The sequence below is a fragment of the Colletotrichum lupini genome, chromosome 2, assembly GCF_023278565.1.
Source record: "Colletotrichum lupini chromosome 2, complete sequence".
NCBI lineage: Eukaryota > Fungi > Ascomycota > Sordariomycetes > Glomerellales > Glomerellaceae > Colletotrichum > Colletotrichum lupini.
This window is the reverse complement of record NC_064675.1, coordinates 2,341,443-2,361,046: the sequence shown is the minus strand read 5'-3', so window position 1 is coordinate 2,361,046 and position 19,604 is coordinate 2,341,443. Positions and strand designations below refer to the sequence as shown.

The 19,604-nt window shown below is 45.9% G+C and overlaps 5 protein-coding genes across 5 annotated transcripts; 3 read left to right on the top strand and 2 right to left on the bottom strand.

Annotated features, from left to right (window-relative positions):
* Positions 1-47: 47 nt before the first annotated feature.
* On the top strand, positions 48-397 carry CLUP02_02977 (uncharacterized protein; the record flags this gene model as incomplete). The annotated part of the gene is made up of 2 exons (XM_049282005.1): positions 48-320; positions 377-397. 2 exons carry the CDS (start codon positions 48-50, stop codon positions 395-397), a joined length of 294 nt encoding a protein of 97 aa, XP_049139148.1.
* Positions 398-1,945: 1,548 nt separating this feature from the next.
* On the top strand, positions 1,946-3,802 carry CLUP02_02976 (peroxin 11C; the record flags this gene model as incomplete). Its single annotated transcript, XM_049282004.1, has 2 exons — positions 1,946-2,074; positions 2,777-3,802. The coding sequence occupies 2 exons, from the start codon at positions 1,946-1,948 to the stop codon at positions 3,800-3,802; spliced, it is 1,155 nt and encodes a 384-aa protein (XP_049139147.1).
* A 484-nt stretch (positions 3,803-4,286) lies between these two features.
* On the bottom strand, positions 4,287-5,222 carry CLUP02_02975 (uncharacterized protein; the record flags this gene model as incomplete). Its single annotated transcript, XM_049282003.1, has 2 exons — positions 4,287-4,730; positions 4,911-5,222. The coding sequence occupies 2 exons, from the start codon at positions 5,220-5,222 to the stop codon at positions 4,287-4,289; spliced, it is 756 nt and encodes a 251-aa protein (XP_049139146.1).
* A 1,418-nt stretch (positions 5,223-6,640) lies between these two features.
* On the top strand, positions 6,641-10,787 carry CLUP02_02974 (uncharacterized protein; the record flags this gene model as incomplete). The annotated part of the gene is made up of 6 exons (XM_049282002.1): positions 6,641-6,853; positions 6,912-7,205; positions 7,270-8,779; positions 8,862-8,906; positions 8,966-9,028; positions 9,277-10,787. 6 exons carry the CDS (start codon positions 6,641-6,643, stop codon positions 10,785-10,787), a joined length of 3,636 nt encoding a protein of 1,211 aa, XP_049139145.1.
* A 343-nt stretch (positions 10,788-11,130) lies between these two features.
* CLUP02_02973 (uncharacterized protein) lies at positions 11,131-13,758 on the bottom strand (the record flags this gene model as incomplete). Its single annotated transcript, XM_049282001.1, has 1 exon — positions 11,131-13,758. One exon carries the CDS (start codon positions 13,756-13,758, stop codon positions 11,131-11,133), a length of 2,628 nt encoding a protein of 875 aa, XP_049139144.1.
* Between the last annotated feature and the right edge of the window lie 5,846 nt (positions 13,759-19,604).

The window sequence follows — 19,604 nt, the reverse complement described above, 5'->3', positions numbered from 1 at the left end:
CACTTCTACCATATCGCCTCTAATCAAACCACGATACATCCTAGACAATGTTCTCTCACACTCTCGTTTTCTTGGCCGCCACCTTGGCTTCTCTGGCCCAGGGCTTGCCCACCGAGCAGCTCGACGCCCGACAGACTGTATGCTCGCTCAACGAGAAGACCTGGACAGCCACCATGACGGGCTCGTGCAACATCAGCGGAGGCCCTGCCATGGCTTGTGATATGAGAACCGATCTCAAGACTCTCGTCGTACAGAGGAACACGATGATCAGCGCCTCAGGCCTGGGCAACAACAGATGGTCATGCGAGGGATACCAGCAAGTAAGTATAGATGGAGCGCCCTTGTTTCAACGTCGTTGGCTTACATGGCTATTTAGTGGCAATGCTGCTCTTCTTAGAGTACGGTACTCAGTGCGAAGACGAGCTTGGAGATGTTGAACCAGAGATTCGGGTGATAGTCACTGGTTCCTATGAATCAAAGGGAATCAAATCGAGTTTCGAAGAATTTGACTTTGGTAGAATCGGATGGAGTCTGAGAGTAATAGAATCAATTTTAAAAAACTATTCATCCACAGTCTATACGTCCTCTTATTTCTCAAAGTCTTGAAGATATCCAACACCTAACAGACCAGAACCAATACGCCGCAGTCTATAACATCCCTAAGCACCAGCTCATTATCCTTCTATAGCCAATAACAGTGATGGACAAGCCTGATGCAGTTACCCGTGTAGACTAGGTTCCCTTTGCGGGTCTCGGTTATTCGAAAGCTACTGCAACAGCAAGTTCGCGTTCAGATACAAGCCTCACATTAAGGGCGCATATGAGAAAACACGCGGCAGCTAAGAAACAGATTTCAAAAAGCTTTTTGCAGACAGGAAATCATTGTCTAGATTTTCGCCATGTGCTTTCTGAGCTTGTTTTTGTTGATATCAGATGCGACCAGGATAAAGAGAGACTTGGAAAAGGGAGCGCAGTGAGTCCTCTTTTCTTTCCATTTGCAAAGGCATCCTCGCAGTTGATGTGTTGTCAAGCTTCAGCCCCAGACATCCCAGGAAGGCTTGCGCAGTAGCTGTGCTTCTTCAGGCTCTTGGCGAGAATGCAACCTAACTATTATGCCCAATGCAGTTGATCCCTGTAGGCGCGTATTCCAGAGATGGAAGTAGGGAACGCGAACAACTGCTCTCTTGAGAGAAAGCTCCTTGTTAACGATGATAAGATAAATCATGGAGGGATTTCCTGCCCTGATGTTATGATTTGATGCACGACAATTCGACCGTACATAGCATTGCTTAGGTTGAAGAGCACAACGTTGAGAAGAGGCTGCAAGCTACCGGACCGCCGACCCGACTCCTGTGCGAGAACGGATCATGTCGAACGATTGTTATACTCAAGGTGACCGATAAGCCATTCCAGGATCACAAGGCCCGTGCTCAACAGAAAGACCACACTTACCAATGGAAGCGGACACCAGTTTTGCGAAGGTCTGTAGAAAATGTGGACAACTTGTGTCGTAATCCACTCGGCATTCCATTCATGGTAAGACGAGCCTGAGCAACTCATCGGGATTAGGTCTTGAATGATCGGACTTTAACGCCAATATTGAGGGTTTTAGGGGTTCGGACAAGCCCCGTTGGAGAATGAGCTCGTGAAATACTGCGAGTCAAGACAGAACCCACTGGCAGTGAGTGAGGCATACCTACGGAGTACATGACGAAGATTGTTCGACGTGGGATGGTGTGTCACGGTGTGTGCGCGCTTTAAAAATTTGATCTGATAACGGCCAAAATCCGGGGCAGCGTGAGCACGTTCCTTTGATTCCTTGGATTCCCTCTGTTTTGACTCCCACCTGCTTTTCATTCCGAGCTAGAGTTCCGAGCCTTCTCCACCAAAACCCGCCGCGCTTGCCGAATCAAATTCAACCGAGGTCATTGTGGCATCCACTCCAATGCCGAACAACCTGAACCTTCCTTCCAAAGGTCTGCAGCAATTGCAGCAGCGGTGCAGCTCCATGGCGCTGTGGGAGCATCGGCCCGCCGCCGGCAGCAACGCCATCTTTCCTTTGCGTCGCACAAACGTGAGCCGAAGAGAGCTTTTTACCTGCTCTAACGAGACGAGTCCCTTAGGCGATGACCTAGCTACATGACAGTAAACCCTGTGACCATCCCATGGCATCCATCGGCGTGTGCCGTTCGGTAAAAGCCAGCACTGCAACGGAGCATCCACCTCGGCGCATGAACATGGCTAATTGGGACAACGGCTTGGGGTTCTTCTTGCAGCTGCCAGCTGGACTTTATTTTAGCGCTCCCTGCCCGTTTTCCTGCTACCTTTTGTCTTTCCTGAACCTCTTTTGAACTAGAGAGAGAGCGATTTTTGGGGGTGATTCCTTTCTTAGTCGGGGTTTTCTTACAACACCAAAGCTCCTCCCACTTTCGAGAGGGTCCCCTTTCCTGCCTGTCCTTCGGTTCTTCACAAGCTTGGCCATTGACGTGACGTCGAACAGAGGAGAAACCCACATACAAGCTTTCCCAACCCGCTTCCTCTCTTTCTCTCTCACACCTCTCGCCCTCCGATCTTCGGGATAAAGCTTTACCACCGACACCGAGCTCGAAAACAGGACCCTACCAAGGAGCTTGTATCGCACAAACCCTTGGCCGTAGTGAGACTTTTTTCCCGGTTCCTTTGACCGTCCTCTGTTGTTTTTCTTCGGACGGAAAGAAACCACCAACAGATCGGGTTCCACGAGACAACAAGAAAGCCCGACCAAAAAAAAAAAAAGCCGGCCAACACCTCGCCCATCATGTCCACAGAAACAGCCGACCAGGCGCCCGCCGTCTCCGACCTCCCCTCCGGCGACCCCATCCCCGCCGCGCCCCCGCCGCCGACCGCCGCATCACCAGCTCCCATAGCAACCCCGAAAGGCACAGCCAAGAAGCCCACCCTCGCCCAGATCCTCGCCGCGACGCCCTCCAACGTCGACGCCTTCGTCGCCCACCTGAACCGCTGCTTCGCCACCCCGTCCGGCATCGACGCCGTCCTCTGCTGCCTTTGCTACACCTCTCGCTTCTCCGCCTCCGTCATCGACTCCCTCAGCGCCTCCGCCCTCCGCCACTCGGCCCGCAAGCTCGTCGCCCTCGCCTTCTCCCTCCCGCCCGACACGACTATCCTACTGAGCAAAGCGCCGCCCGCGGCGGCGGCCGCGAGCCGCGGCATGCGCGTCGCGGGACACCTGCGGGCGCTGGCGTCGCTTCTGAGCGAGGCGCGCACGATTACGAGGTTGTGGTCGCTGCTGCCTCTGTACCTCTGGCTCCGCCGCCTCATGACGACGCCGGCCATCACGGAGGAAGAAAAAGAAAAAGGTACAAAGGACGCGTCGGAGGCGGCGCTGGATCGGGCCCTCTCGTGGTTGCAGGTCGTGGCGTGTCTGATCCTGCAGTCGCTCGAGAGCTCGTCGTACCTCGCGTCCAAGGGGGTGCTGCCGATGACGCCCAAGCAGCAGGGGACGGCGGCGCGGTGGAGCGTGCGGTTCTGGAGCGTGTTCGTGGGCAGCGAGCTCGGCCGGCTGGCGATCGAGAAGCTGCGGCGGCGGGCGGCGATCCGGCGCGGGGAGCTGGAGGTTGGTAGCGAGGAGTACAAGGAGTGGGCGGATGTCTGGGGCAGGACGCTGGCGAGGCAGGCTTCGTGGTTCCCGCTGACGGTGCACTGGAGTATGGATAAGGGGTTCGTGCCGGAGATGGGGATCGGGCTGTTGGGGAGTATCCCTGGTGTTGTGCAGATGCGGCAGCTGTGGAAGGAGACTGCTTGAGAGGACGAGGCAGTATAGGGTGGGATGGGGAGAACTCGAATAAGACTGGGGACGAGGAGGAGGTGCATATGAGACGGATAGACGCACCATGCCGCCACTATCGAGACAGCTTTTCTGGCGAAAGCTCATGGTATCAGAGTCTGTTGTGACGCGGGCGATCTGCTCGCTGGTGTTGGGTAGGAAATTTTCATTTCATGTTTATGATACAATAGATGTCAATATATTTCTCAAAATATCAGAATCCCAAGCACAAAACGCTATGCCCACCTCCGCCTCTTTTCCCAGTCTAAACGCCAACCCCCCCCCCCCCCCCCCCCCCCCCCCCCCCCCCCCCCCACCCCACCCCCCCCCACACCACCACCACCCCCCCCCCCCCCCCCCCCCCCCCCCCCCCCCCCCCCCCTTCCCCCCCCCTCCCCCCCCCACACCCCCCCCCCCCCCCCCCCCCCCAAGATCAGACCACACTCATGTGTACACGACGACTTCACATGGGCATCCTCCTCACCTCCTCCATCGTCCAATACTTTCTCATATTCTCCGCCCCCAACGTCTCCACCTCTTGGTCAAGGTGCGTCCAGAGCACCTCCCCCCAGCTATCCATCTTCTCTTTGAGGACGCCGAGCTCGAGCTCCGTCTCGCAGTCGCGACAGGCGCGCAGGTAGGCCTCGAACTTGTCCATGCCGTCGTGGATCTGCTTGTGCTGGCGGAGGAGCTCCGCGCCGCCGCCGCGGCCGCCGGTGCGGAACTCGGGCATGCGGCGGGCGAGCATGGGGAAGACGTGGGCTTCTTCGATGCCGTGGTGGGCCGTGAGGTGGCGGGTGAACTGCAGGCCCGTGTCGAGGAATTGCTTGAGGGACATGTTTTGGGGGCGGCGGCCTGTTGAGGCTGCTGTGTGGAGGAGGGTCCATTGGTGGCGGAAGTGGTTGTGCTGGGTTTTGAAGTTAGTCTTTTTTTTTTCCCCCTCTTTGAGGCAGTGTGGACAGCGTCTTGTCTTGTCTCGTTTGCTTTAGGTGTGTGGGAGGATTGAGGATATTCAGAGATGTGTGAGGTTTTGAAGGGATGAGGGTGCGTGATGAGATTGGGGCGCGTGAGTGAGTGGGTTTCTTACAAAGTAGTTCATCTTTTCTGCCATTTGGTTGTAGACTTTGAACTCGGCCGGGGTCAGAGGTGGTAACTCAGGCTTCGCTGGAGTAGCGTCCCCTGTTGACGGTGCTGCCGCCGCCGGCGTTGCTTGTGGTTGTTCAGTCGCGCTGGCAGACATGGTGTTGAAGGTACGGATATTCCGAAGTTCAAGAATTGGGTAGTGGGTTTTTGCGAATGCGCTGTGCGCCGGGGAGGAATGACGACAGGGTCTGGAGATGAGATGAACTGCGCGGGTACTCTGTGGCAAGATTCTGCTAGCAGAAACCACCACTTTCATGGTATTTGGAGAAAGGGCAGTTCAAAGGAAGTTTCTTTCCCTGATTTATTTCGTGGAGGGGGAGGGGGAACTGTCTCTAGAGGTTTTATTCTGGGATCATGCGCGCGGGAGACCACGCCGCCGCCGCCCCTCCATCCGAGCGACATGCTAAGGCTTGTAGGAATTGCCCGCGGCGGGTAGACTAAACTGTTTACAGATGGAAGTAGGAAAAGTAGCCCCTGCAAGTACACCGCGCGGCTGACGGTGCTTGGATTTGGGGTTTTTTCGATTGGCCACCACTCCCCGCCAGATTCTGTGTTGGAGAGACATTGGAGGCTGGCTAGAAGCCCACTTTGCTCCTAAGAGCAGAATCAGATGCCAGCAACTTCACGTTTTCTCTGGAAAAATATCGTGAACTCGACTCGGGCATTAAATGGAAGATCTCATTCACCGCATTCACGACTCCTGGTTTCTCAATGTGACCGACCCATGGGTTGGAAGAGATTTCATTTCGGCGTTCGCAGATTGGTTGGTGACCCTCCTTACTCAGCTCTTTGAAAGCGGGAAGCGGAAAGCGCGAAGGCGGGCGGCGCTGCGGCAGTCGCATTTTCCCGACTCGCTCTTTGACGTTATGAGAATCCACATATTATTCTCATTTATCCATCCGACCGCTACCGCGCGCGTTCCATTGGTAATAAGGTAGGTAGAAGACAGAGACTCGGCCTCCGATCTTGTCCACGCCGCCCCGCTCCGGACCGGTACCCATCCGGAGTGCTTTCCCATATCCGATAGCGGGTCTTCTACTCACGCGGGCCCGGTCTCTCGGCCCGTCTACGGCATCTGCACTCATCACGTGTTCGTTAGGCCATGCGTGCATGCGGGGGCAGATTTGCACTGCACTTTTAACTCACACCAGCTCAACAGTATGCCACCTTAGACTTTATCGAGGCAGATAGGTGGTAGTCTTGTTTCACGGCATTGGACTCCTCGGCTGCTTTCCATTGGTCAGTACCGCTCCCTGAAGCTCGGTCGATTCCGCGGTCCGGCGGTCCCCACCATCACAGGCAGCAGCAGGCAACAGCACGACCAGACATGGGCAAGAACTCGACAAGCAACGTGACTTCGTGGGAATCTCGCGTCCTGTGGTCGAGCCTCTGCGACTGTTAGGCGCCATCCTTAAACCATTTGAACTTTACCGTCGAGACGCGTTGCAGCCTAATTGGAACCACAAATATCCCACGGCCGTCTAGCATCGATCCCCATCCTTGCCTCTTAGCGATCCTCAAGGCGGTGCTGTACAAAAGCTCGAGATCTTCCGCACTAATAAATCGAAATCCATCTGCAATCCCATCGTCTCATCATTCGTACCATCGTGGTCAGGGATTGGATCGAGGCTGTTTCCATCAGCTCTGATCATACTCGGTCTCTGACTGCCACAAATGGAACTGGCAGCAGCTAATATGTCGACCAAGCTGACTGTCCGCGAGCGGCTCACACTCTGCAAGTGGGCCGACAGCCTACCTGGTGACATCACTCCGACCCTCGCGCGCGGTGCGGAATGGGTCAAGGTCGAGTTCGGAAAGGATGTCCCCGAAGCCGTCATCCGGACCGTCCTAGACCGCGCCGATATGACAGATGACTTTCACGCCTACGTAAGACCTCTTTTGTCCAACACCTGTCATAGCAGCATGATGGCTGATCATAAGGAAGAACGACGGCGAGATTGCCCCCCTGATACGCCCAGGTTTCGGTAAAGAATTCTGGGAGATGCCTGACGACGATGCCGCGTTCCCCAGCGCCGTGCAGAAGTGGAAAGCATCCACCCTGACGTGGGGAGAGATCGCCATCTTGTGGTTCGTGGAGAAGATCACGAACAAGCCTGACTGGCATCTCAAGGTCTTTGATGAGGAGATTGTTGCCAAGTGGAAGCAGGAGGTCATGGCTGTTGACTGGACAGACGTGGGTCTCAAGTATGCTTATTTCGACGACGATTTGTTTACCTTTGTAAGTACTAGGCTGCATCTGAGACGGCTTCTCGTTGAACAGCGACCCCTAACCTGCAATGCAGGCGCTTGCTGAGCTCCGCGAGAAAGCCAAGCTGTTCGAAGCCACTGGCCTGATCCCCATCTTCGATGCCTCGTCCGCCGTCATCAAGTCTGACAGCGCCATCACCCCGAAAGTAAAAGAGGAGCTCAAACAAGGCGTGGCCGCTCTCGAAAATATACCCGAGAACGAAAAGGACTGGCATCCCGGTAGCGACGGCAAGGTCCTGGACCTCGTGCACCCTTCTCTCTGGCCTCTTGTCTTTGGAAAGTCTCGCATCGTCGCCGCTAAGCGTATCCTGCTCAAAGACACGCTGGCGGCCTGCGGCACAGGAGACGTCATCCCCGTTCCCAAGAAGAGGTATCCCGACCACCAATCCTCCGACGACCTGTGGTCCGTCAAGTACCAGTGGCTCCCGTGCGACATCGACATCGAGGAGGGCAAGCCGAAAATCATGAGCTACATCAACAACCTGCACCCCCAGCATCATGCCAGTCTCTACACCACCATCGAAAAGGTGCTCGAGAAGGCTCTCCCCATGTGGGATCTGGTCTACAGGTGGCACGAAGACTACGAGACCCTCCGCATCCCCTGTGAATCGGCCCGGACACAATGCCTAGCGGAGTGCAGCCGGTGGTGCTGTCCCGAAAAACGCCCGCTAGACCCAGACGAGGCCGAACGTGACGACGACGAATACAACGACGATTACGGCGGGTACAGCGCCGAGGAGCCCAGCCGCGAACTCTGGCGGAGAGACAAGATCTGGTTCGAACGCACCCACCCAATCGAGAGGCCGCCCGTCCCTGCGTACAAGCCCATGGAGCTCCAGCCCAAGGACGTCAACCTGACCTCCGGTTTCTTCAACCACGCCGACCGCATCCAGGTCATTGTGAAGCTCGCCAACATCCACCTCACGCCCGAGAAGCCGACGTACGACGGCGGGTCCTGGCACATCGAGGGCCAGCTGAACGAGCACATCGCCGCCACAGCGCTCTACTACTACGACAACGAGAATATCACCGACAGCCACCTCGCCTTCCGCACCGTTGCCGACAGGGAGCAGCTCATGGGGGAGCTCAACTACGAGCAGGGCGACTTCCACACCATTAACCGGACGCTGGCGATCACCTCCCACGCGGACACGAACCAGCGCCTCGGCAGCGTGCTCACGCGCGAGGACAGGCTGCTCGCGTTCCCCAACGTCTACCAGCACTGCGTTGCGCCGTTTGAGCTCGTCGACAAGACCAAGGCGGGCCACCGCAAGATCCTCGCTCTGTTCCTCGTGGACCCGAGGATTCCGATTATCAGTACGGCGAATGTGCCGCCGCAGCAGAGGGGGTGGTGGAAGGAGGGCGCGGCGCCGGGAGACCGGTTAGGGACGTTGCCGCCCGAGGTTACGGATATGGTGTTTGATAATATGGATTTCCCGATTGGGATCGAGGAGGCCAAGAGGATACGGGCTGATTTGATGAAGGAGAGGACGACGATCGCCGAGCAGGGGATGGGGGTGATGACGACTACGGAGTGGAACTTTTGTGAGCACTGAGCCTGGCGGAACCGGGGCGCCCCGTTGTGTCGTGTTCTTAGTGAAGGAAGGGGACTGCTCAATCGTCATAGCGGTGAAGGGAGAGAAACTTGGAAGCTGTGTTGAGACGTCTGCTTGTCCGGCCTGAAAGTTGACACCAGATATGTCAATAGCTGTGCAAATCGTGTCACCCCAGCCTCAGCTCCTGACTGCGGTTGCGGTCCGATTGGACGATCTGACGGCATCCTGCACTCCCGCAGTAAGACATGTGGGTTGTGTCTCATGCCGTTTGCCAGATACGTTAGTTGCTTGTGAGACAGTAGAGTTGAAGCTAGGGCACAATATCTTATTCATAAGGATCGTCTCATTCAGGAGTACGCGTTGCTTGTTAGAAAGTATGGTATAAATCTTGTCCCTTAACAAATTTTTCTCGATACTCACCTCTCACTGGGACACATTCTGGTGTCTTTCATGTTGGCCACTGAAACCATCTACACCCAAACGCAGCACCTCATCGACCTCGTTTCGTCATGCTTTACTACCTCATCAACAGCTTCAAGTCCAACAAGGACGCCAGACCTAGCCTCCAGCCACCATCCCACCAAGATGCCTCAACCCCTGAGAAATGGCTCGCCCACAAAATCCACCAAGCATCAACCACCACTCCCGCCCTCAACTCAAAGACCGTCACCACCAACACTGTCGTCGACGACCTGAACCCAAGCCTCACCAACCTCCGCACTATCGTCCAAAACGACCCCCACCTTGCCGTCCTAGCAGACCAAATGTTCGCCCAAGCCGCCGCCCTCCAGCCCCGCGACCCGACAGAGCAACCCGCCGTCCAGTCCTTCCGCCAGTTCCTGCAAGTGGTCAACGTCATCATGCGCTCAGGGCCGCAATTCTTTGATCGGCCGGGTAACGAGGACGCCATGGGGTTCGTGGCGGCGCCGATTAATGCCTTGTTGAATTATCCCATGGGTACAGCGGCGGGTTACGAATTCTTCCGGAGGTCGGAGGTAAATGAGGCGATGGGAGGAGTGTTAAGTGCTTGGGGCGAGTTTCTTGCTTCGGGGGCTTCGAGGGGGTGTTTGAGGGCTTGGGTGTCTGCTTCTGGGCAGGTTGTGATGGCGGAGAGGGCGAATGGAAGAGTTGGTGATGGGGAGGGAAGTGGTGGGCTGGGGTTTAAAGAACTGTTTGTTTGTCCTGATCCTGAGGATACGGAGACGCTTGGGTATGAATCGTGGGATGCGTTCTTTGTAAGGCGGTTTCGGGAGGGGGTGCGGCCTGTGGAGTTTCCCGATGACGAGGACCACAACGGCGGGGAGAAGCTGTCTGTCACGGGCAGCAGTGGCACTGTTGACATTCAAGTCGACGACAACACCTCGGTCATCGTCAACGCGTGCGAGTCGGCGCCGCTGCAAGTCATATCCGACGTCGCTCTACGAGCAGACGTCACGCTGAAAGGCCAGCCGTACTCCCTCACCGACATGCTCAACAACAACGCGCTCGCGCCGCAGTTCGTCGGCGGGACGATCTACCAGGCCTACCTGAGCGCCTTCAGCTACCACCGCTGGCACGCGCCAGTGAGCGGGCGGGTCGTCGAGGTGGAGATGATTCCGGGGACGTACTTCAGCGTGAACCGGTTCCAGGGCATAGCTGCGTGTGGGAACGACAACGAAGGTACAGATGGTCCGGATCCGCAGGCGCCGTGTAGGTCGCAGGCGTACACCGCTTCCGTGGCGACGCGGGCGGTGGTGTATATCGAGGCGCGGAATCCGAGGATCGGGCTGATGGCGATTGTGTTTGTGGGTATGACGGAGGTGTCTAGCTGCGAGGTGACTGTGCGGGCTGGCGAGGAGGTTGTAAAGGGGCAAGAGATTGGGATGTTTCACTTTGGGGGTAGTTCGCATTGTTTAGTGTTCCGGCCGGGTGTCGAGTTGAGATTTGTTGAGAACCGGTCTCCTGCGGGTCTTGAGGGGAATAATAGGGTGAATAGTGCGCTCGCTGTAGTTGAGTGAGGGCGCAGGCTGGTGCACTTCTATATACATAAGTTCGAGGCATAGACATATTCATCATGTCTAGTCTCTGGCTGAGTGATACTTCGAAGCATCCCCCGAATGGGAAGTTGAGTATCTGATAGAATGTGCCGAAGAGATGTACTGTCCCAGACATATTTCGCAACCAATGCACATGATCGAAATCTCGTTCTCTGGCTGATGTGTATATCAGCAAGATCAAACAAGGGCGCCGTGTACCTGGGGTTCATCATGTAGGTAGCACGGCAAGGGAAAGGGGGCTTTGAATAGCCACGCAACTTTTCATTGTAGTACTTCAGAGGCCATCTCAATAAACGACAAGATCTCAACGAATATGCAACGTACTCCTCCTTGCCTCGTCCGTGAACCAGAACCCAGCCGGCGATGCCGAGTCTTCGGGTCTCATCAGCATTTCCCCTTCCATCCATCCCTGGACGAAGCAGGTGCCACCAAACCTGTACACAGTCTTCCCATCTACACTGTCGACCTCTTGCAGCAATACTGGCACAGAACACGTCGCTATCACAGCCAAAAGCCATGACTTGTCGAAAGTCTTTTCGGAGATGTAAGAAGGCAGGAGGGCCATGTACCCCTTTTTCGTGATACAGAGCGTCTTTCCTCGAAGCACAGACTGTACAATATCAAACCACGGACGCCCTTCATAGCTGAAAGGCCCCTTGTGCGTCGGAATATGGCGCGACCTTGCAGTAATGCAGTCGTAGTGATGCCACGCGTTCTGCTCCTTGGTCTTATTGAAGCGAGCACCAAGGGCTTCCAGCTTTTCCGGGTCCTGTCCGCGGCGATTCCAGGTCGAGGTCACGTCGCCGTGGAACATGGCGATGGCTGCTTGCAGAGGATCATCGTACGGTTTGGCTTTGCGGTCTTTATAGATCTTTGGTATGGCTGCTGTCCACTCTTGGAACTTGTAGAAGGCGTCTGGATCCGGTGGATGGAATATGTGTCCTGAGGGGATCCTCCCTGGGTCTTCGACGATTTCATCAATCTCGTCTAGGATAACGCCGCGACAGCTGAGAATGCCCTTGTTAAAGCTGAAGAGTTCTTCAAAGTCGCGAAGCTGTCCAATTCCTCCATCAGCGGAGTAAAGCTCGCCGTCCAAGTCGTCCATCAGCCTCATGGACCTCATGGGGATCCTCTCTCGACGGACAAGGCAGCTTGTGGCTGCTGGGACGGTCCAATCGGGACACCACGACGGCACGAGACTGTAGAAGTTATCGACGTTATGCCATGGCTCAGAGGCGGCGATGATATCGAGACTTCCGTGCTGTCTTGACCAAGCTGTTGCGAAGTCAACAAAGACTTGTTGGCGGCTTTTGTTATAATCCAGCTTGAAGTCGAGCCCCTCCTTATCCTGCGCCAAATTCCACAGAGCGAAGATCTTGTCTCTGCCGTCAGTTGCCTGGAAGTCTCGTGTGAGAATGGCGGCCTCGAGAAAGCCAGGGCTGTCCTTCCTGACGGTGGGTGAGAAAAACGGGGAGTACAGCTCTCCTCCGGCCATCAGGTGCCTAAAGTAGAAGAGTTTGCGAATGAATATGAGCTCGTCGTACGATAGACCAAATTGATGTAGCTGCGGGTCTGCTATTATCATCTGCGTTCTGAGAACGGGGTTGAAGGCTATCATGGCCTGCAAGTTGTACGCGGCGGCGTCGAGGGAACCGAATGCGACGGCTTTGCGGTTGTTGACTATCACTGCGGGATCTGACGAGATGGCGACTTCTTGGACGACCCAGACTCGTCTGAAGTACGGACGGCACATGAACTTGTATAAAGCCGCACAACGCGCAGGATAGAGATCCGGACCAATCTTTTCCCCCTCTTTCCCGATGTCGTACTCACCCTCCTTATTCATCTCAATCTTGAGCTGGTCCATCGGCTTAACAAAGTCCAGCGCCATATCAGTCTCGTCGCTGTGCTCGCCGACGTAGCAGATGACTTGGGATGCGCGGTCGTAGATGTCAAACATGCGTGCAACCTGTCTAGTGCGCTCGGCAACGTTTAGTTGGTCGATGCACAAAGCATCGATCCAGATAGGCCTTGACACTTCCTTGCTCCGTATGGTACGCAAAGCCTGCTCTAGGTTCCGCCGGACCTGCATCCTATGGCCGTTGACAACGATATCGACGGTATCCCCGGCGTTGCCCCAGGTATACGACAAGGCGTGGTAGGACACTTCGCACACCATCGGGCAATGGGCCAGATGGGTGATGACTGGTGCCTCGCGGTCCTCTGAAGGTGCCACGACGAGAATACGGATCTCGCCGACGAGCATATCGAGCGGCACGTAGTCGAGGTTCGTGACGGGCGCATCGTTGGATGGGCTTTTCCCTAGCTTGATTGGATAGATTTTGGGCAAGGTGAACCGGAACGGTGGCTCCGATTTGTCTTGAATGTAGTGCCAGGTCTTGTCCCATTTTCCATACTTCGAATGGATTCTCTTTTCCACTATGCCCCTCTCCAGCAGCTCGGTGACGACCTCGGTCATACTCACGACCTGAGTTGCCCTTGCGTACATTGAGTCGAGAAAGTCACGGGTCCAGTACTCCTTCTGATCTTCTGCCTCCGAGAATTCTTCGAGGCAGATGTGCCGAATCCATAATGTCACGGGCAGGCGGTGACCGCGAAAGTATCTGAGAAAGACCTCCAACGCGACTGGGACGACGAGTCCTTTGCCATCGATCTCGATGACATCCCGTAGCAGCCGATAGCCTCTACTGTCTCTGATAGCGATGAACGGCCCGGCCTTGGCGAGCGGTCGTACTTCTATGCTGCATCTTACGTGGTTTTCTGGATCGCTCTTGTCGCCGGGACACGGATGGAGGATGAGAAAGCGCTGCTCTTGTGCATCTCGGTCGATGGGCGAGTATTCGTATTCCGGTATGTCTAGCTCCCAGCGATTTTCCAGCTCCCTGCGCAATGAGTTCCTAGGGTATGTCATGGCAATTTGGACGGTCGATCAATAAAATGTCAAATACTCCGTAATACCATGCCTTATGCACCGATACTGGATGCGATTCCTAACATACGTTTTTCAAACATTGAGAGCGTTGCGGTGGGTTTCAGATAAGATCTGGCATTTCATCTTTTAGGCATCAGCATTCGCTTGATTCAGTTCCATAACTGAAGGAAGTGGCAACTTCTATTCGTAGAAACCAAATGGCTATGCATAAGCGCTACTGCATAATATTCCGAACTCATCCAACGAGCCACCATGCAGGAGCTAGTACTCACTGTCAATTGAAAGCATTCGGCACAAAACATCACAAACCCATTAAGATAATAGCCTGGTCTGGAATATGTCACTAGAGTGCGCGGTATGCAGTTATACAAGTTGCCGCATGCATCGCAAATTGAAATTTGGGTTTTAGAGTATTGCGATGTGTAATGATACTTCTTGCTCAATAGGTACAATGTGCACTCGGTTTGAATCCAGACCAGAGCACCATAATATCAGAGTTGTTAAATAGCCACTGACATGATTTGTGAGGTTCTAGAAAGTGCGAGTAAATCAGCTATATTAGCATTGAAAAGTTGAACCTATCAACTGAGTTGAGGTCCGGACTTCCGAAATAACAGACGGAATTGTTAGGCAGCAGGACCACACATATTGTCACGAGTTATGGCACGCAGCAATGGGCATACGGAGTATAGTAAAAGTAGCTTAACTATTAAAGTAGAAATAGATAAAAGGAAAAGGTCTATATATACGATATCTAAGATAAATACGTAATTTAGCACGTAACGGGTACTATATAAAGTATAATTACTATCCTTATTACGTAATATACCCCTTAATTACTATTACTAAGGAGCTATTATACTTAAAATAGAATTTCTAAATACCCTTATAAAGGCCTAATTTAGTTAAAAAAAAAAGTATAAGGGATACGCGTCTTTTAAACTACGTTTATTATAAATATATCCCTTTATTTAAAATAAATAAAATCCTAACTTAGAATAGTACGTATTTTATTACTTTTAGTATATAAATTACTAAGAGCGAAGCTACTTAGCCGCTTTATATATATTTAAATTCTCGTAATATTACTTAGCTATTATTTTTTTTCTTTTTTTTAACTTTTTATAATTATTATAAGTACCCCTATTTATTATATATACATACTTATACCGTTAAATCATTTATTAATTTTATTTTAAATATAAATATTTAATATATTTAAAAATAATAGTAAGTTTTACGTAATTTTTATAATATTTTTTATATATATATTATATAATTTATTAAGAGTTTAAATAAGTAATAATATTAATAAGCCTTTTTAAATCGTTACCCCCCTTTATAACTTTTTATTTACTTATTAAGGCTTAGTTACTAAGCTCTCCCTTTTTAATTAAGAGGATATTAAGGTTATTAATTAAGATACTAAGGACTTTATTAAGTTTAAAGCTCTTTTTAATAACTATAATAAAAGTAATAATAAAATAAATAGTAATAATAAAAGCTTTAATAAGCTTTTACTTATTCTCCCCTTAGAGTTTAAAAATAAAAATAAAATTAATTTAAATAATAAGCCCTCTAAAAAAAGTATATTATATACTTATTATTTTAAAAGTTTATATTTAATATTATTTTAAGATTTAAAAAACGCAAGGCTAGCTCTTTTTAAAAAGGTAATAAAAAATAAAAAAGAACGCTAAGAGGTTAAAGTACTCCCCATAATAAATATAGTTCTTTTTATTATTCTAAGCTTATTTAATATATACTTAGTTTTTAAAAAGCTTAAAAAAGAGGCTTTTAAAGAATAGGAGATTTAATACTTACCCTATTTTAAAATAGCCCTTTAATATACCGACTTTAAAAATAATAATTATTATTTTATAAAAAGTAGTAGCTAATATACGTACTACTTTAATAGCCGTTTAGCTAAAGGGTATATTAATATATTAATCGTTTTATAATCAATAACCTAGGCTTTTACTAAGGTTATTATAAATAGTACTCCCTTTTTTATAAATATATTATCCTTTTTTATTATTAAAAAGCGCACTTCTAACTACAGTTTTAATAAAATATTACTAAGCTCCGTAATATTATCCGCTAGATATATAATAACTAAAAAATATATAAGAATTATATTAGCTTTTATATAGAGGACTTTTTTAATACGTACCCCCGGTCTTTTTTTATACTTATTATAATTATTTATAATTAACCTCTTATTATATTACCTATTTTTATATTCTAAGTTATTAACTTAATAGTTATTCTAGCTCTTATACCCCTTATTACCCCTATTATTCTTAACTTTATAAACTTTAAAATATATAAAATACGTTTCTTAGTACGTATATTAACCCTCTTTTTTAATAACGCTATATTTTTAATAATTATATACTTTATAAACTAAGAGTTTAAATAGTAAGTATAAGCCTAGGTCTTATTTTTATATATATATACTTTATAAAATAAGGTTATTTTAAGAGTTTAAGCCTTCGGGCTATAAGAGGTTTTTATTTTATTTATTTTAAGCCTCTAGGCCGTACTCTAAGTTCTATTTATTATCTATTTTTAAGTATTAAGTTTTTTTAAGTATAGCCTAAATGAATTATTTTTAACTATTTTAACTATTTATAATAGCTTTTTATATATTATAAAAGTTAAAAAGTATATAAAAATGTTCGAACTTAGCTCGTAAAAAGTTTTTAATAAGTTTATTTATTAATATACTTTTTATTAATATATAAATAACTTTAAAGCTACTTCTAGCGTACTCTTATTTTAGTTATATATTTTATATATTAATATAATAAAATTAAATAGCTATTATTTCTCTTTCTTTTATAATGAGTTAAATTATTTACTAATTATTATAATTAACTAACTATATTTCTCTTAAGTTAAGGGTAATATCTTTAAAAAGGCGCTTTAGAACTATAGTCTTTTTTATAATCTTTTTAAAATAAAAAAGCTTAGCTTTAGTAATTAATATCGTAACCGTTACTTAGCGTATTAATTTCTATTAAATTAGGCTACTAAAAAAGAATATTATATATTCCTAAAATAATTATCGTATTACTTTGTTATTTATAAAGCTAATATCTCTAGTTAAAAATAATAATTATATACTCGGTATACTATTATAATAGAGCATAAAATATCTTATTATATAAAAATATCGGATATAGTAGTTAATTATTTTAATATAAGTTATACTTAGGTTAGTTAAGAACCGTAATAATTATAAATAAATAAAAATAACGTTTAATTTAATTATAATAGCTATATAAAATATACTCCCGACCTTTTTTTAGTAGCTTTTTATTTCCTTTTTTATTACTTACCCCTTATTTAGTTTAAACTCTTTTTAAAAAAGAGGGGTAGCTAAATATAGTAAATTTATAAGGTCGAAGCGCTAAGTAACTCGCTCGATATATATATTATAAATAAAGTAAATTTTATAAATAATATAGTTTTACAAAATCCGCACTCTAAAGAAGTAATTAATTAGTTTATTCTCTTTAAAATTAATATATTCTTTTATATTATTAACGATCCCCTAAGCTACTTTTTAATTATTTTAATAGTATAGAATAATAAAGTTATTAACGTAAAATATTAATATTACCTTCCTATTTACGGTTTAATAAATATAGATCTCTTCGTAGTTATATATTATATTTATATTATAAAATATAAAAATAAAAGTTTAAAACTAGAGAATTAATAAGTTTTAAAGGCTATATAGAGCGTATTAAAGTTTATTTATTTTATTAATAACCTTATATCCCTCTAGGAGTTTAATAATTATTAGCTTTTTACTTTTAAAAAGTACGTTAAGGAATATATTAATAATATTATATTAGTTTATTTTAAGGTTAAATTAAATAGTTATTATTATTATAAACCTAAAGGCCTTTATAATAAGCGTCGAAGCGTACGTATTTTATAAAGGGTTAAGTAGTTATATATCCCCCCTTATATATATATATACTTTTATTTTACTAACCTCGTTATTAACGTTATACTTATAAGTATATACTTACTTTAATAAAAATAAGATCCTTTATTTAAAATTACGGTCGACCTCTTTTTATATATTAATATCCCTTAGCTTTTTTATTTTTATATTTATAATATCCCTAAATAGCTTTTATAATTATAATAAGAGATATTTAATATTACTAAACTTTTTTAATAAGCTTTAAAAATTAATTTTAATAAGTTATAGTTTTTAAACTCCTCTAGAGCGCTTTAAATAGGTCTTATAAACTACTCTTTTTACTATTTAATAAAGTATTATATATTTTATATTACTTTCCTCTATAGCTTTTTATTAATTAAGTATAAAAATAAAAAAAAAGTAGTCCTAAAAACGGTTATAATAATTACTATTTCTTATATTTAAATATAAAAGCGTTACGAAAATATTATTATTAAAGCGTTATAAAGGTTTATAAGCCCGGTTTAAATATTTAGGACCTAACGAAGCTTTATTTAATACTTAATAAGGTAGTTCTTATAAGCTCTATTTTTATATAATAATAAAAGTTTATTATAAGGGTTCCTTATTAACGTCGACTTTAGTATTAAGAATTATTTTTTTATAATTAGTACTTTGTTTACTACGTACTTTAGCGTTTTATTAAGAATTATTAAGAATTAAAAACTTAAGAACTTTTATAATATATATAAGCGCTTATAAAGAGGATTATAAACTATATAAAGCCGTTTATAACTTAGTTATTATATCTCCTTTTTTACCCCTACCCCCGAGCTTATATAAAGAGGTTATTTTAAAAATTAATAATAATAATAAGATTATATTAACCTCTTTAGCTTTATTTATCGTACTTTAGAATACGTTTATTAATTATTTAGTATCCTAAATAGTTAAAAATCTAATAATAATACTATTCTTAACTATAAAATTATTTTAAATATTAGTATTTTTAAAGTTTAAATCTATTTCCCCGAGTACTTAAACTAACTTATTATTAATATTAAAGAGTTCTTATATTTCTTAGATTATTAAATTTATTTACTTATTTATAATAGCTTATTCTTTATATACGGGATTATAAAAAACTTTTTTATTAAACTTAATATTCTTTATAATAAATACTTACTTAAGCACGGGTACTTAGACCCTATATTAGTTATATATTTTTAATATATATTTAACTAGGTATTTTATATACCCGCGGGGAAGTATTTTAAACTCTTTTTAATATATACCCCTTTTATAATTTTTATAAAAAGGGTATACTTAGTAATTATATATATAGAGGTTATTAAAATACGGGGTAACTAGTTTAGAATCCCGTACTTAGTAACCCGTTTATTATTAGTATTAATACTACTTTTACTAATTAATTTTTATTATAATAAGTAAATCTCCTTTATTAGCCTCCCGTAAGGTAATATTATAAATAAAAATTATTACTAATACTATTTTATTTTATAAATTCGTAAAGAGGTTCGTAAAAAAGTATATTTTACGAGCTTTAATAATTACGAATTAACCTACTTTTTTAACGTTACTTACGGGTTCTTTTATATATAGAAATAGAAGTTCTATTCCGATTTTTAGCTCGCTATATTATATTTTATATATATATTTAACGTTTATAATTAGAAAAGCGGTCTTATTATTATTTTTAAAAAAGTAAATTAAAATCCTTTTTTAATAATAAATCGCTACCTCGAGGCTTTATAATATAAAAAGTACTTCCTCTTTTATTTTAGTTTTTAAAAAGAACCCCCTAAGCTATTTATTATATTCGTTAAAAGCTATAAGTATATATTATTATTTACTAAGAAAT